This window comes from Tyto alba, unplaced genomic scaffold (genome assembly GCF_018691265.1).
Source record: "Tyto alba isolate M040663 unplaced genomic scaffold, T.alba_DEE_v4.0 Super-Scaffold_38, whole genome shotgun sequence".
Classification (NCBI taxonomy): Eukaryota; Metazoa; Chordata; class Aves; order Strigiformes; family Tytonidae; genus Tyto; species Tyto alba.
In genome coordinates, this window is record NW_024881313.1 from 31,238,779 (window position 1) to 31,255,871 (window position 17,093).

At 35.4% G+C, this 17,093-nt stretch overlaps 1 protein-coding gene across 1 annotated transcript in view; it reads left to right on the forward strand.

Annotated features, from left to right (window-relative positions):
- PTPRN2 (protein tyrosine phosphatase receptor type N2) overlaps positions 1-17,093 on the forward strand; it is a 664,155-nt gene that overhangs the window by 286,556 nt on the left and 360,506 nt on the right. Inside the window, exon 11 of the mRNA XM_042802176.1 lies at positions 13,222-13,301. Within this exon, the coding sequence (XP_042658110.1) occupies positions 13,222-13,301 (80 nt within the window). The remainder of the gene's footprint in view (positions 1-13,221; positions 13,302-17,093) is intronic.

Sequence of the window (17,093 nt, forward strand, 5' to 3'; positions counted from 1 at the left end):
CCCTGTACTTTGTTTTTGTTTTTTTTTTTTTTTGTTTGTTTTTTTTTTTTTTCCTATGCTTTAGGGCTTGGTAAGTGAACAATTGCTTTTGCCGTGGATTCCTACTGATTCCTGTGTTAGTTCTTGATTAGTTGATGCATGGTAGCAATCAGTTTATCTTGTCTCCTTCACAATTCTGCCAACTTTAACCTATGGCCTGCAATTCACAGTATAGCCTCAGGCTTTGCTCCCAGAGCATTCAGTCCACTTCTACAGTTGGTTTGTTGTCAAGTTTACATTGACATAAACTTTGTTGCCCTGTGAAGCAGATGAGTGGGAATAGATTTTGGGAATTCATAATTAGAAATGTTTCAACACTGAAGAAAAGATCCGACATGTTAGCTGTCACTTTTGGATACAGCCTGAATCTTTATGGAAGTAATAGTTATGCTTAATATGTTTTGTTAATGGTTATGTAGCTGTCAAATAAATTCCATTATTTCTTATTACATCATTAGAGACCATTAAAAGGATATTAGCATGCTGATGTAATTATGCAAGCAGACGTAAAATGACTATAGTTATGATTTTATAATCTAATTATGGGTGTCCAATGCCCCTGGTGATTGATTGTTGGACTGGTATCATGTATTGAAGTCTAATGGGTAGTAGTGTTAGGAAGGTTTGTATTTACTTAAAAAAAAAAAAATTGCCACTCTGCAGTCTGCAACATTGACCTTCTTCATGTAAATACAGTTCTTTACACATTATAGAGTAAATTTACAAACATGAGAGATTATCGAGAAACATCCAAATATAATAAAAGTATGAAAATCTGTAAGCTAAACTGTGAGGGTAGTGGAAAGGAGACTCAGAATCTGTAAAGCCATTGAATTAAAACATACCTGACATTTTGTTTCTGCTGAGAATACAAATTATTTCTGAATTTTTATTCAATGTTCTCATACTTGGGGTATTTACTGAGAACATTGCTAAGGGGGTTTTCAGCTTTAAGCTTAGCTGAGTACCTCGGTATGGAAAGAAAACAGATTACTCTGATTTTCTCATATTTCAGACTGCATATCCTATCATTCTCAGCCTCCAGTTAAGAGTGAGATTTCCAGCTGAATATTACATTCACTGATGGATGCTGCAGTAGCACTGGTTTTTTTTTGTTTTCTTTCTTATTTCTGTCTTTAGCCTTATATGATTTTCCCTATTGCCCTTGAAGACCTCTCGCTCTAGGTGTCTATTTTTCCCATTTTTTTTTTTTCCTACTGCTTTGGCTTCCTCAACCCATTAATCTTAATGGGCTTCTTTGTCACTTTTACCTTCTAATATACCTAAACTTAATACTGAAAGAACTGTCCTTTCAGGAGTTGTGATAACTTGACCAACAAGCATGCCCATTTCCATATCTAATTTTTCAAAAGAAAATCTGTAGCAGAGCACTCTATATTAATTCCACAAAATGGTGTTAATCTCTACCTTCTGCTTTTGTTTTGAAGTGTAACAATAATTGCCTGTATAAGGACATAATCTATATATATATAATGTTGGGGATGAACAGGATACTTATGCTAAATTTCAAATGCTAATATAAATAGATTTTTCACGTTGAAAATGCTGGTTCTTATCTAATAAAATGTCCTAGATTGCAAAGCCATAAAACTTAACCAATATTCCCTTATCATATGCAGTTGATCGCATCCATATTGTACATCCAAACTAAGTTAAAAGAGCAAATCAATGATCTTTCGGAGTCTAAAGCTCAAACTCTCTGGCCTTAGATTGGTTGTTCGGTTTTCACCTGACCACTCTCCATACCCACAGTGAGACTAGAGGTGAAATCAGTGTGTTACTTGAATAGTTTGTTATATGAAAAATGAAAATTCATATTAACTGAAGGTTTGTATGGAAACTGTATAGAGACTTCAGCTGAAAAACACCTTTCTAAGTTTGCAGCAGCCACAGCAGTGTGATTTGACATTTTGCAAATAAAATACTATAACTTTAAAATTGAAAGTAATGACTAGTTTCAAAATCTAACTAAGTTTGTCTTATAAGAAAAATGCTTTTATTTTGGTGATAAGAATAAACAAAAAAAATATTTTGGACTGAACTCAAGTCATTATTTCCATTTTTTTTAAATTTATTTTTTTGTTTAGCTGACCAAAAATATCAATCTTTTGATAAAGACTAATTATGATATAATCTTGCAATACTTCATCATATCTATGTACTTTTCTACAGTCCTCTGTCTTATTCCATATGCAGGGAATAAAATGCTCAGTTAATGAACACCTCTTCAGTGTTTCATTTTATTCTCACAGTTCAATGTATAGCTCCAGGCTTTATTTATTGATCATTATTCAAATCCTGCTTTGAGGTCAGAAAACCCATTTTCTCTTGTTTTGTTTTGTTTTTTTATTTCCTATGGTGCTCTTCAGTACACTATCAAAATACTTGAGAAACATGAATTGTTATACTTAACTCACATGAGATCTGGGGAATTATTAGGACCATACAGAGCTGGAGTTATATATGAAGAGATTAATGTCAAAGCATCTACTAGTATGAGATGTCCAGTCTGATGTCTTAGAGTATAGCTTATTCAGCCTCTTCTGTAAAGAACTCCACTTATTGAAACAGAGCTCCCATTGGCTTCAATGACCAATCTGAGTGTTCAGCAGTTCCCAAGGTCAGCTCTCAGTTTATACAGTGCTATTTTGTCTGTAAAATAAACTGCCTGAAATGACTTGGCTTCAAATGAACTGAATCTGAATCCAAATCTGAAGCAGAACTGCATGGTACAAGCAAAATTCAAAATAACACTAGGACCTTTACATCTTTATAGTTCCATACCTAATTTGCAACATACTTCCTGAAGTCTGATAAAAATGAAGTTGAGGCCCCTGAAAATATTGGTCTTCTCTACTACTAGACCACCATTCATCCTTGGATGTCAGGGACCCCATTGAAAAAAGACTTTGTAAAGAAAGATTGTGTATCTAGCTAAGAATTAAGTCAAGATTGATTTTTCCTGTTACACTGTAGTATGTCCTTAGTGTGAACTGTGTCTTTTACATAATTTTATGTAAACAGTGATCTAACAAAACCTTGAATTTGGAAGCCTTATCCTGAGGGCAGCTACAAGCACATTCTTGCCATACTTCAAATCTGTTTTCAAGTAGTTGGGTTAGAAACACTTACCACCTTTTCAAAGAAAAGGTCTTACATGACCAAAAAAATACCTGTCATTATCCTTGTTCTTAGGAAGGGCTGAGACAGTTGGGCTGGAATAAATACAATTTGAAAAGCCAGCCAACCATCCCAGTGAAAAGAACTTGAACTGAGGAAGACATCTGAAAATCAAACCAAGTGGTGAAAGCTTGGAGAAGCTTCAAATGTGTTCAAATCGGAAGTGTTGGGCACACACGCTGCTGAGTGGAGCTCCCAGCCTCACCTATTATGAACACGTGCATTGGCTGTAGTGTCCTAATCACGCTATATAGGTCTTGTTCATTGTGTTATTTTTCTAACACCTGAAAAACTCAATCAGCCAGTTAATCATATTCAGTCATCCAGAACCTAAACACTGGAACAGTACTTGGTATTTTCACTTCATCATGCTGATGGATTATGACATGTGGTATATGTATGCTCTAAATGTGAACACCTCAGAAAATTATTGGTGGTTTTGGAGGCAGGATAGTGTGAGAGAGAGATTATTTAACCACTGAGCAGTAGTGGGATAGGTAACACAACATCTTGTTAGGTTTGTATCTTCAAACTTTCCTCTACTGTACAGATTCTCTGTGATTCCTTTCTCCTTGATTCAGTGTGATTAATGTTTTGTTGTGTTTTATGTTGAACACCTTTGGATTAATATTTCTTGCAAAGTTTTTTCTAGGTTGACAGATTCTGGCTTCTGCCATCCATGCCATTTATTTTTACTGAGAGGAATGTTCTAATATTTTGTTTATAAAAAAACATATAGTCCATCTTGCTCTCCTTAAGGTGCTATAGTATAAACTAGCACTAGATTGACTTTTTATTTCTATTCCACTTATTGTCCAGAAATTAAGCAACATTTTTATTTCAATTTGAACTGTGCTATGCTTAGCCTCAATAAAAAGATACACCTTTCAAAAAAGTTGAGCAATGTTTGTCATCTTTTCTTTGATTTTAAATAGCAAACCAACAGGCTAAGGCTATTTGGCATAATCTTGTTTAAAATGTTATAAAAGCAGAACTCAGAAATAATGGCACCAGTTTTATTCAAACTTGACTTCTTCCACAGATTTAATGAGTCTGGAAAACAAATTGTCTGAAAAATGTACTGCTGTAACTCATTGCATGCAGGCTTTTATAAGAAATTACATTGTGTTTTCTGGTACATATTGTCTTATTTGACAACTAATTTATAACATAAAGATACATCAATTTTCAAAGGAATGAGGATAAGGAAACAAAAATAAGGTGGAAGTTTCAACTATGCATTCCTTTGCTTAACAATGAGTGATTTCTCAACCTTAGCATTACATTAGTCTTGTGACTTTTTCCCCTGAGGTACAATATATTTTGTGTGCTTTTCTTTAATAAATGTGCATATAACCAAGATCATTTTGCCTTCTCCACTGTAACTTTCCTGCTAGAAAAATATAAAAATACATTAAAATAACAAGAAGGATTTTGGCCTGCAGCATTTTATGAATTCTAGATGACAAAAAAGAAAGACCATAAAAATCTAGGGAGACTCTTATAAATAAAAATGTATGAAGTTTGGCTTTCTATTACAACATTTCATCTCATTAAATCAGAGGATTTGCACCTTTGTAATCAAAAGCAAAATGAATTCCAGTGCTATGGGTATGTTTCCATGTACTCATAGGTCCCAAATCAAGAGAAGGTTTTTACACATAAGCGAGCTTCTGAAGTTTTTCTGTCTTTTTTTTTTACTTCGTATTTTTTTCCTACTCGTCCCTCTGTCTTACTGAGTGCCATCATATTCCTTTTTTAATGAAATTAAAGTTCATAACATTATAGGGTAAGCAGGATATACTCCTTTGTTTCAAGCAAGTTACTGAATATGTGCCATTGTTTTAATTTATATAATATTTCACATATTATTAACAGGTAATCGCTTCCATTCTACAGAGGGGTAAATTGATACTCAAGACAGTTTGCTTGATTTTCCCTAAGATAGTACAGGACTTGGTGACAGATATGAGAATAGAAACAGAGAACTGTGATTCTCACTCTCGAACTAAAGCTTGGTTCACAAATAGAATAACTAATATTAGAAATGGAAGAAGATTATCATGTAGAGATTTGTTTAAAAGAATAGTCCCTTATAAGAAATATAAATAATTAATCTTATGTCTCTGTTTTTCCTAATCCTCCTGTCCTTGATTACCTGATTCTCCTACGTACACAAACACAGAGCTTTTGTTACCGGGATGAATGGATGGATGGATTGCATGAATATTACAGACCTGCTGACCCAGCTGAAAAAAATAAATAATTCTTCTGCACATTTTTTTTACACCCTAGCCAGTAAATATTGCATATCCAGGCCAATGAGCTGTGCCACAACCTGCCTGTGGAAGAGTCTGTACTCCCAAGGAGTCGTAAAGGCAGTCGGAGCAAATATACATCTGTAGGTGCGAGTGAAAGAGCCTGATATATTCCACTTACAGTGCCTCCTTTGCAAAGCAAATGTCTCTACCACACATTTGGCAGGGGAAGATGAGCAACAAATCTTCTAGTTGGTCTCCTCAGAGCTAAATGAGAAGCCAACGGGTTCTTAAGGGGGACAAGCAGGAGGGCTCTGGTTGTAGCACTCAGTTTTGAAGCTTTTTGAATTGAGACTCTAACAAAGTTTGGTTTTTTTGGTCTTTGGTTGTGCTGCCTAGTCCTCATCAAAGAAATTTGTGTCCTATCTGGCTCCTATCAAAGCTACAAGCATGCTGAGTGTTTACCTTTGCAAAAGTCTTAACACGAGTCATGCTCTTCATTAATTATTAAAAGTCACTTGTGCAAACTGAGCATAAGGTGACTATCATCCCAGTAGACACATTTTACATGTGATTTCAACAGACTCCATTAACAACACAGGTGTGCAGAGGTTAAGTAGACCTGAAGTCAGTAAAATGCATTGAGTGCTTACTGCCTAAAAATTAAAACTGTCTGCTGTTTGTGTACCAGGCAGACTACTAAAAGTTATATAGAAGAATGAAGAAATAAATAGAATACAATTATCTTTTTTTTTTTCTTTAAATTAAATAACTTTTTTATTCTTTTGCTTAATCTTTGGGGAGTGAAAGAAAAATCACTGTACATTTAAACATCATTTCAAGACCATTTTCCCACTCTCTCAGGGTCCAAACACTCTCTTGCTGTAAAAAATTATTACACTTGTATGGTTTGTTCTTTTAAATACTGTCATTAAGAACCTTATTTGCATGGCAGGCAACGCTGGCAACTTTCATGAACTCAGCGTGGTGAAAATGTCAAGTTTCATGGCTTGTGACAGATTAATAGAAAAATTATTTTAAAACTCTGCAAATTATTCACAGATATTGAGTAATCATCAGAAGTTGCATTTTGTGAAGAATAAAAATAGGACAAACTGAGTGTGGCATCAATCTCTAAATTGAGTGTTGTCTCTTTTTAAAATCATTTAAATTGTAGGCTTAGCAACATAATCTTCACCTGAGATGAAGTGAGTTGTAAAATCTTTAAAATAGTCTTTCATCGTCTTTTGCACTGTAAATTATTATCAGTGTACTCTTCCCAATTTTGATGCATATAGATTAAATGATTACTATAAAATTAATGATTAACATAAAATAATTGAAAGTCCATCATTTAGTATAGGTTGATATTAGAGACCTAGCAAACATGGTCTGCTGTTATTGGAAAGCATCCCTTTCTGGACTAGTCATCTCTTTTCTGTGACTTTTTAAATTATTCTAATTAAAATAGTGTGTCTGTCAGAATACATTTCATTATTTGGACACCTTGTAGTGCCCTCTTCTCTCCCCCTGAAATGATGGTCCATGAAGTCCCTACACAGCACTGATCGTTGCAGGGGGAGAGAAGACGGCAGTACAAATAATTACTTGATTTATGGAGGTGATAGATGTAGCTTGTGGAGGCGAGTCTGATGGGCAACCATCAAATCCAGACCTAAGTTTTGTTTCTGTGTAGTTACATGTGCAAGATGTGAATTGCTCCAAAACTGTCAATCTATCTAATCTTTGTGGTCTATCTGTTACACCTCACCCAGCTGCTTGGTGTAATCGACTCTAATGAAATGCAAGGGGTGATAGAAAATCAGCTGCTAACCGGTGAGCACTGCAATTAATGTTTTCCTCTTAGCAGGGATTTTGCTTTTCCATCTTTAGTACTTGGTCGTTGTCAGACATAAGGTGTGATGTTGGTACAACAAATCTTTTTCTCTCTCCATACTAGCTATATGTTTAGTACAGGACCACATTTCTGCAGACAATATTGCAAACAGTTCATGCTTAATGTATATAAATGATATAAATATGAATATGCAATATATTTTTGGCTGTATTGCAGAATGTTGCAGAACATTATATGTCAATCTGCAGATAAGGAGCATGTTAAGAGTTTCCAAGGAAGGGCTCGAGAAACTCAGTTTACTAAAACAGAAAAAGATTTTTTAATTGATCACTGACAGTAAGTACATACACATCAATAGAAATGTGAGAATACATACAGCTGTACATTGACATTTATTCGGTTCAGGTGCAAAATGAAGCAAATCTTTGAACAGTAAAGATATTGAAGAGTGAAAGATGTGTGCCTTTTTAGTATTAAGTCTGGGTGGTGATCAATATTCTCTATTCAACAGTTCAGGGAAGTTATTTTGCAGTAGGTCAACACAATACTTCCTACACAGATTTCCTGAATCTTTGAAGTTCAGTCAGCTTATGTAGTATAAATAGAGTATGATGCAATGCTTCACAAAATAAATTTTGGTCAACATTTCTGGTCAAAAATGTTGGTGAAACCTGAATCAAGTGGTCAATGGATTTACAGCTGCTCTGAGTCACAGAAGGATTAAAAATAGCCAGTGTACACTTCTTAATCCATTTATATATTATATGGCAATGACCAGCTGCAATTTTCTGCCTTTCATTTGCTCTGTAAATCATGTCGTATAAACATAGTGTATTACAAAAATGCCTCTTTAAATCATGTGCTCTCTTCCATTAATTTGATTTGACATAAGTATGTTTAAATATCTATAAATATATAATATATAACACATTTACAGCAGTATGAGCATTATAATTTTTCAAAAATTGAGAAGGTGAAAAGGAGGCTTCATTGTAATATAAACAATGGACATAAGCTTCAAATTCCTAAACACGGTAAGCACAGAAATGTGTACACATTGCAAGTCATTAGTTCAAGCCCACCAAACATTTCCTGAGACAATTACCTTCACTGCTATAAAATTTACTTTGCACAATCCTCTGGAGCGTTACTAATTGCTTTTCTTAACCTCCAGAGATTAAAGGATTTTGAAATGAACATATAGACAAGTAGTGACTCTAATTTCAAATCTAAGCTTTATTAAGGCAAGCTCTGTTTTACGAAATAGGGTCATTAAGAGAATGTTTAATGTTGGAAATATCCAATCGTAATCTCTTCATCTTCCTCCAATCTTGAGAAATTGCACTCTGCCTCAACAATGTGGTTCAACCTCAACTCATTTCCATCTGGCATCAGCTCTATATCTCATCTTCAAGAATACACATAACCATGTTGGCACTTGTTTCTCAAATCCTTTTCCACTAGGGGGTATGATAGACTGTGACTGTGTTTCACAGTAAACCTTCTGTATGATACTGTAATACTAAAGTATACACACATGAGGGAGAAGAACAGGCATGCAAAGCTTTCTACATAATTTATGGAGATTTAAATCCTGTCATTCATAAATATAATTATAACCTACGGCTTGAAAGTGATATGGACCTTGCCATATTGATCATGCTCCAGCTCTGTTTATTCAGATCGTTCATTTGTTGACAGGCAAAATATAATAAGAATGTTGTTAGTCAGTAAAACAATTAATGAAAGGAAATACTTCTATTTTACACAAAGAATATTGTTTGTTTCTATGAATGTTGTGCACCCTCCCACCTTCAGATGGGAAATATAAACTGAAGGGGAGGGGATATTATTAAATCAGCAATCAACCTTCAAGTCATTTTGGTATAAACACTATAATTATTTCATCTCTAGTAAACAGAATATAAGGCAACAGCACATAAGGGTGACAATTTGCAATATGCTTTGAATGTCTTTGTTAAAAAAAAAAACAAAACTATTATGGCTGAAGGCAACATTATTGAAATTAAAAAAAAGGCAGAAGTTGTTACAGCCAACAGAGGGGGTAATTAGTCAGTAAATTTCAAGTAATAAATTTAGCAGGTCATTGCAACAGACGTTACATTTTTCGTGGGGAGAAGACATTGTTTATTAGCCTTGAAGCCAGGCCTGCTTACCTTTATTCAAAAAAAATCAGAGCAAAGTATTAGGAAAAAAATGATAAATTTGATTATAATAGTATAGATCAGATGCCTTCTAAAGCTCACAATCTTCTCTTACTTAAGTAGGTATAAGTTTACTTATGTCAGAAGAGTCAGCTACAAATTTACAGTTGTAACTGTAGTAGCATACAGCTTGGGGGGAAAAATAGACCAAAAATCCAATATAAAATATTGTCTTTCTAGATTAAAAGTACTACTACCTAACATTTTTAATCTCAGTTGCAGCAGATGCATGTTTTAGATGTACATTACATTTCAGCTGGGACATTGTGGTTTACTTTTCTGACGGCTTTCACCCACACAGCTGGCTGAGTGCTGGCGTGCTGTAACCTGCCAGGCAGGAGGGATGCCTCCGTTATCCGGCAGCAGCCTCCCTCATCTCTGGGAATGGTTTGTTTGCAATTCATCAGGTCATAAACAATCGTGTGCACTTCAGTGAGCCTCTGTATTTAGAGTGATGTAAAGACAATTGCCATTAATAGTAGCTAGGCTTCAGAGGGTTTGACAGCCACACGAAAAAGCAGCCTCAGCTATCTAATTTAAAGTTCCTGGTTAGGAAGTATCAGGGCTGCGTTGTATACATCATAGAACCTTTTCTCAGGCTGGCTGCCCTCTTCGTTAAAAAGTCTTTTAAAATATATTTTGCAGTCAAGTAATTACTGGTTTTGTTTAAATGTTCTCGTCCAACACATAATGAACAGAGAGGAATTCCCCAAAGGGCATCTATTGTTATTGAAATGTTTATTTATTGAGTGCTTTTGCCAGAAGCCCCCCATGAGAAAAATCTCATTTTATGAACTCCTGAAGCAGTCAGTTCCCAAAACGTCAAGCAGAAATGCAATTTTGACCAACTAATCTCAAGGTCTTTTGTTTGCTTTTAAATAAACAGCAGTATGCCAATGTGCAAGAAGTTGTGACAAGAGCTGCTTTATTTTCTGTATTTTATAAATATTCCTAGTGAAGCTGTGCTTGTGTGCTTCCATACAGGTGATTCCATACATTCAAGCATTCAATTGCTACAGTAGAGAAAAATAATATCCCTCAGAGCAATACGTGGGTGGATATTTAAAATGATTCTGAGATTTCTTCTTTCCTGCAAAAGAATGTTGTTAACCCGGTATCATCCCACTTGCATAAGGAACTTCTGCCCCATTTTTTGCTCTTTATTTCCCCACATTTTCTCACCAGTGGTGAGGAGAAATGACAGTGCCTGTGGCAATGTGTACATGGACACCACACAGATCCTGTCCTGTTCCTGGATTATCCAGGTGGAGTCACTAGAGAACAGTGAGATGGCCCCTGCCAGGCTTCACTCCTGAAATCCCTGCCTCTCACTGCCTGGGTTGGATCACTGAAATGATCCAGTTTTAATCTATATGACTTTAATGATGCCATGAAGTACATAGCTGCAGTGAGTGGGGAAGGAGAACCACTGAGAGGGGAGTGAGATCTGGGCCAGAGACAGAAGCAAAAAACTCAGGCAAGAGAAGGAGGGGAGGAAACTTTCTACGTCTTTGCTGGTAACGCCAAAGTGTAACTACACTGTGCTGGAAAGTTTGCGTTGGTTCCAGGTTCCCAGCTATAATGGAATATGCAGTGTAGGTTTGGTGGGAGAATATCTAAAGTTATTTTTGCACCCTATCCTTGTCATGGGACAGCTGTGTACTGGGTTGGTAGCTGCTTTTATTTAAAGCAGATTGCTAATTACACTGTAAATGTCTGAGCAGTCAGAGAGGATTCATCATTTCTCTTAGACTAGCAATGCAGAAAAAAGGATAGTGCAAACAATTATATTCAGTGTATGGTATCATGAAATTCCCAGGTGCCTTTTACAATTGAGTATCTCGGCATTAGTGACAGAATCAGGGAATGATCTGAATTTTTGTAAAGCAGTTAAATAAAATATACTTTGAAATTTTTGAGTATTATGACCTAAAATATTTTTTAAGTTATGCTGATAAATGCTTTATAATTACCCAACGTTATTAAAATACATTTCTTGTACATTAATGACTTGGCATCTGGAGTATCCTTTAGCAGTAGAATTTTTCTGTTTTCTTTTTTAGCTCTCCCTGCCCCTGAAGAGTATTTAGAGAAAAATGATTGATTAATGACAGTTCCTATTAACTCCAGAATAAAATGTGCATAGTGCATGCTTTGCTAGTAAAAGATTGAAAGGATGTTTCTTAGTCTTACTCTGATTCCCTTTGTGACCTCGAAGCAAAATCTTATGGTTAATAACATTATTTTCTTCCTGAAGTGGAAAAAGTTTAAAGGTATTTCTGTCTAGGATATATGTGGTGCAGTTAAGCACACTTCAGTAAGTGCTCTCCATTGTATGAATGCAAAATATTAACATGTTAGTAGAAGAATAATTTAATACTTCATTTCAAACCCTGCAACAAAAATATTTTTCAAGTTACTTATTTTATGCATAAAGTTTTTAGAATTCATTCTCTCATAAACCACAGTAATAGGAAGTCAAACCTTGTTCCATATACAGTTCCAGACAATGTACTTCAACCTTTTAAGCAGTGTTGTCATTCATAGTATTAATGTAATTCTTTTCACTGATTATATGAGTAATAAAAAATTAGGAACTCACATAATACGTAGTATGTAGGTAAACTTTTATAATAGTGCCAACTTTTGTCTTTGTTGATCCCTTGTGCTTTTCTCCTCTCTAAATTATTATAGTTATATTACAGTTTCTATAGTCTCTTGTTACCCAGAAATTTTCTTCAAAAATACATTTACTATATTTGTGTGTGTATGTATTTTTCTTGTTTTTTTCATATATATTTACTTTATTATAGTTTTAAGGATATCAGAACTGCAATTTCTTTATTCTTTTCATCAGATGTGCATTATTGGGATGGGTGGAGAAATACAGATTTATTTTTCTTTAAAAATGCACAATGAAAATGTTTGAACCCTGAATACTTTACCATTCTTCATCTGGATAAACAGTACTTTCCTCTGTAAATGCCTTATAGATTTTAATGCCATAAAGGACCAACAGGCTACACCCAGAAAGCTCACCACAGAATCAAATAATTTCCCCTCATAAGTCATTCAAAGAGGTGATTACCTCTGTTGTTAAAAGATAAATACTTTGTGGTATCTTTCTGGTCAAAATCAGCTATTGGATCCATCAGATATGTCCAAATTATTTTCCCCACAGATATTCTTGCAGAACATGATCAAGGTAAATATTCTGAGTATCTTTATTGTCCATCTGAGTTACAGTTGTGAGAACAGGATGAAGATGTTATTGATGTTAGGCATATAAAATTTGAAACTACATGTAATCTTCTTTGGATGCTGAATTCCGGTGACGATCTGTGCTGTACTTGGGTGAATAACAATTTCAGTGCTTCCATTTTGCCATTTTGATAATAAGAATAGTATTTACAGGAGTGCCAAAGTTTAGTTAATGTCATTCAAATTCTTTCAGACAGTCACAAGATACACACAAGAAACCACAAGAGGTATAAAAATGTATGCAAATGTAGCTAATGAAGCAAAAGGAAGAGGGCTAAATGGTGTCTTAATAGGTTCTCTTTAAAAACCTATTTTGATAAGGAATATTATGCCATGTCTCTTGATTACGAATCTTACATTTTTTAATAATCTCTTCCAGTGTGCTGGGACCAGCTGTGACCTTCAGAGTGCACTCAAACCTCCAAAACATTTCAACTGCAGATGTTGCCAAAGCAGCAGGTAAGTCCTTGTCCTCCATTCCCAAATGGTGACCTCCCACGTGTCTGTTTAGCAGGCAGTAGCACTACAAACAGCAGAGAGACATCCCATTCTCCCAGAAGATTGATATTTAAAGAGGGAAATAGTCAAGAGGTGAGTGGCACATATGGGAAATTGAAGTACTACATCTCTGAGTCAATTAAAACTGCCTGAGACTTCCTTGTTTGTCAAGTAAATGGATTAAATAGAGACTTGTAGTCTAGGCCTAGAATGATGATAAACTCTTAGTATTGTGTTGAACGCATAAAAACAGATTGGTTGCTTGTAAATGAGGATGTAACACCTTCACTTTTCTGATACTTTTTTTCAGGGAGCAAAATTACTATACATCTTAGCCTTAATTTCTGGATCAGAAGATGCTAGAAATATACCTGTGTTGGTGTGCTGTTTAGGCAATTTCAATGACAAGTTAATCTTGGGAGTAAACATTGTATTTCTGGAGCTAAACAGCTTCTGAATCATTACCACTGTTCTAAGGACTCCTGTTGGCTTCTTGTCAGCTTGGCTACCAACTGTATTATGGAGTTGTTGACTACAAGAAATAATTTCTGCAAAGTAACTGAATAGACAACTGATTTGCTTCCAAATTACCCAATTGATAGGTTTTAAAAAAATAACAATATAAAAGTTTCAATGTTTCTTGAAAATAGGAACAAAAAAAAATTAATTTCAATAAACGCTGGGAGCCGATACCCATCCATTAAATTCTCCTTCACCATAGATGAATTTAGTTGCAGAAAGAATGGGGGTAGTTTCCATGCCAGAACTTTCCTTTTCAGGGGCCATTGGAGAAGGGTCTTGTTAACTGATAATTAGAGAGTAGCAAATGGGATACCATTTTTCTTGAAAGGGTTTAACATGCCAAAAAGCCATAGATGTGTACTGTCAAAATTAGGAAATTACAATAAAGTAATTATTGAATCATGGGACACCTGAATGTGTATGACTTACCTGGGAAAAAATTAATGTGGGTTTTGTATAGCAATGCCCTGCCTTGTAAACCTGTTGAATCTCTCTGAAGGGATCAACAAATATGATGGAGCTGGTAAAGCCCGTCTGGATTGCCAAAGATTTTTAACAAGGTCTTTTGGTAGACGTTTCTAGGGAAACTAATTGTTTCTTAGAATGTGAAATATGGAACACAAAAATAGTGGATAAGTAACTGGCTAAGAGACAAAAACCAGAGATTAGAAATAAATTAATAGTTTTCTAAAAGGCTGAAGACAGCAGAAAAGTTAGAAGGATTTGTGCTGGGACTGTGGCATTTAACATACTTATAAATGAGTTGGAAAAGGGTGTGATGAGAAATCCTACTAATAATACTAAAGTATTCACAGTATTAAAGATAAAAGTCGATCTTAGAAATGTATAAAAACCTTACCCATCTGAGTGACTGGACTCAAACTGGCAGGTTATATTCATTGTAAATGAGTGTAAAAAAAGTTGCTGTCCTGGTTTGGGCTGAAATATAGTTAATACTCCGTTTTGGTAACTAGAATAGTGCTGTGTTTTGGATTCAGCATGGGGTTTGGTATGAGAAGAATGCTGGTAGCACACTGATGTTTTCAGCTGCTACTGAGACTTCAAGGACTCTCCGACTCCCCATGTCCTGCCCGTGCACGAGATGCAGGGAGGGAGCACGGCCAGAGCACCAGACCCAAACTGGCCAATGAAATATTCCATATCATGGAACGTCATGCTCACTGTACAGAGGAGGGGTGGTCGGGAAGGGGCTCTCTCTCTCCCTCACTTCCTGGATTGCGATTGCGGGATCTTGGTATTTCGGGATCGCTGGCCGGGAACGGGCTGGGGATTGGTCAGCGGGTGGTATTTTCTATTACTGCCATTGTTCTCATTTTATTACCATTGTTAAACTGTTTCTGTCTCAACCTGCGAGTCTCCCTTTACCCCTGCAATTCCCTCCCCCATTCCCAGGTGCAGGGAGGGGGGAAGGGTGGGTGATTGGCTGCAGGGCGGTTGGCTGCTGACCAGGCTCAAACCACAACAGTTGCTTATGGAGAAAAAAATAGAAGTTCTAGCTCTAAATAACCTTTACGGCTCTGGAGTAAGAATTTTGTGTGGTAATAGGTAATTTAATGAAAATAACAATTCAGTCTTCATTATCAATTGAACAAGGAAAGTGTTTTTAAGAATTATTTGTAAAGGAATAGAAAACAGAACAATGTAATTTGTTCTTGCATAAATCTGTCCCTTGTCTGTATTTAAATACGACATACAGTTCTGCTTCTCATACCTCAGAGAGGTTGGAAACTCTGTTTGAAATTGAAAGATTCAGAGAAAGGCAGAGGGCATAACTGTAAGTACTGAATATATTCCATATAACAAGTGGTGAAATAAGTCAGGAATCATTATTTTGGAAAAAAAGATGAGTATCAGTGAGAAAGTTCTGTCAAGTCCAGTGTGACACAGTGAATAGGGGCAGGATTGTGCAGCAGCTCTCACAATGCAAGAACAGATGAAACTGGCAGAAGGCAGGTTCAGAATAAATCAGAATGCAGTTTGTAACTTTGCCTATTGTGGATAATGAAGCTTACATGTGTTCAAAAATTTACATGTAAACAAGTTGGTGGAATAGACTTTCACTGAAATTTATCAAGTCCACAGAAACCGTGTCAAGTTCAGGTAGTTCCTGATGTGCCTTGACCTGTTCCTACCGAGCTACTTATTATTATAAATGTATACTTATTACTATAAATGTTTAAACATCATGACTAGTTTATTTCAGCAAAACTCAAGAAGTAACAGCTTTTTTCTTACCACTGGTGTCAAAATAGTTGTCTTTTACTTCCTCAACTTAAATATTGCTGACAAAATAGGGAGGTTCTGGATAGAAAAAAATGTCACCTCAGAGGAAGTTCTATGGATTGACCAACTTAAATTAATCTTTTATATTGTAATTTTGTCTACTCAATATATCCATATCCCAGGGATTTCCTAACTTCTGTTTATTTAGTACATTGAAATGTTCAGGTTTTGATGGCTAGAGAAAGAGGTTTGTAGGAGTCTTACATCAGCTTCTCTCGGTATGTCACCATGGCCATAGTATTGTTGTAAGTAAACCTTGTGTTTGCCTTTTACAAAAAAATCACTCACAATTCTATCCAGCTGTCAAATATTTTAAATTTTAAAAATATCTATTTTTTCTTTTCTAACCTGTAATCAAGGTTGCAGTAGCTTGCCAATGTACTCATTAATCAGATGATTTATTTTAAGCAAACTTCTTACTTGCAGATCTCTAAAGCCAAAAATAAATTCAGTTAAAAGATCAACAGCAGTATATACATACATAAGAAATTTTTTCAGGCTTTAGTTGTAATTAGGAATTTTAAGTCAACAGTGTCTTGAACAAAAGCATTCAAAAAAAAATTAATTTACCAAAGGAAACCAAAGCAGAATAAATCAATGCGTACTTACAGGGCAAGCACAGGTCAATGCTGTACTGCGATTCGGTAAATTGACACCCATCCAGGAACTCTGAAAGCAGATCTTGTTTGCAGAAAATGAATAGACTAGACTGACAGAAGAATTTCACTGTCCATCACATCCTCAGAAATTAAAAGAATTTAGAAATTGAGGTAATCGGATGCCGTAGTAATTATGGGAATGTTAATTATCCAGATTTGCAAAAAGAAATTTTATTTGTGCAGATGTTATGTACATGCATATGTCACTGATATCCACAGGAACAGTTTCTGTGCAGCAGTTTAATCTTGTTATTCATGTAGTATATAT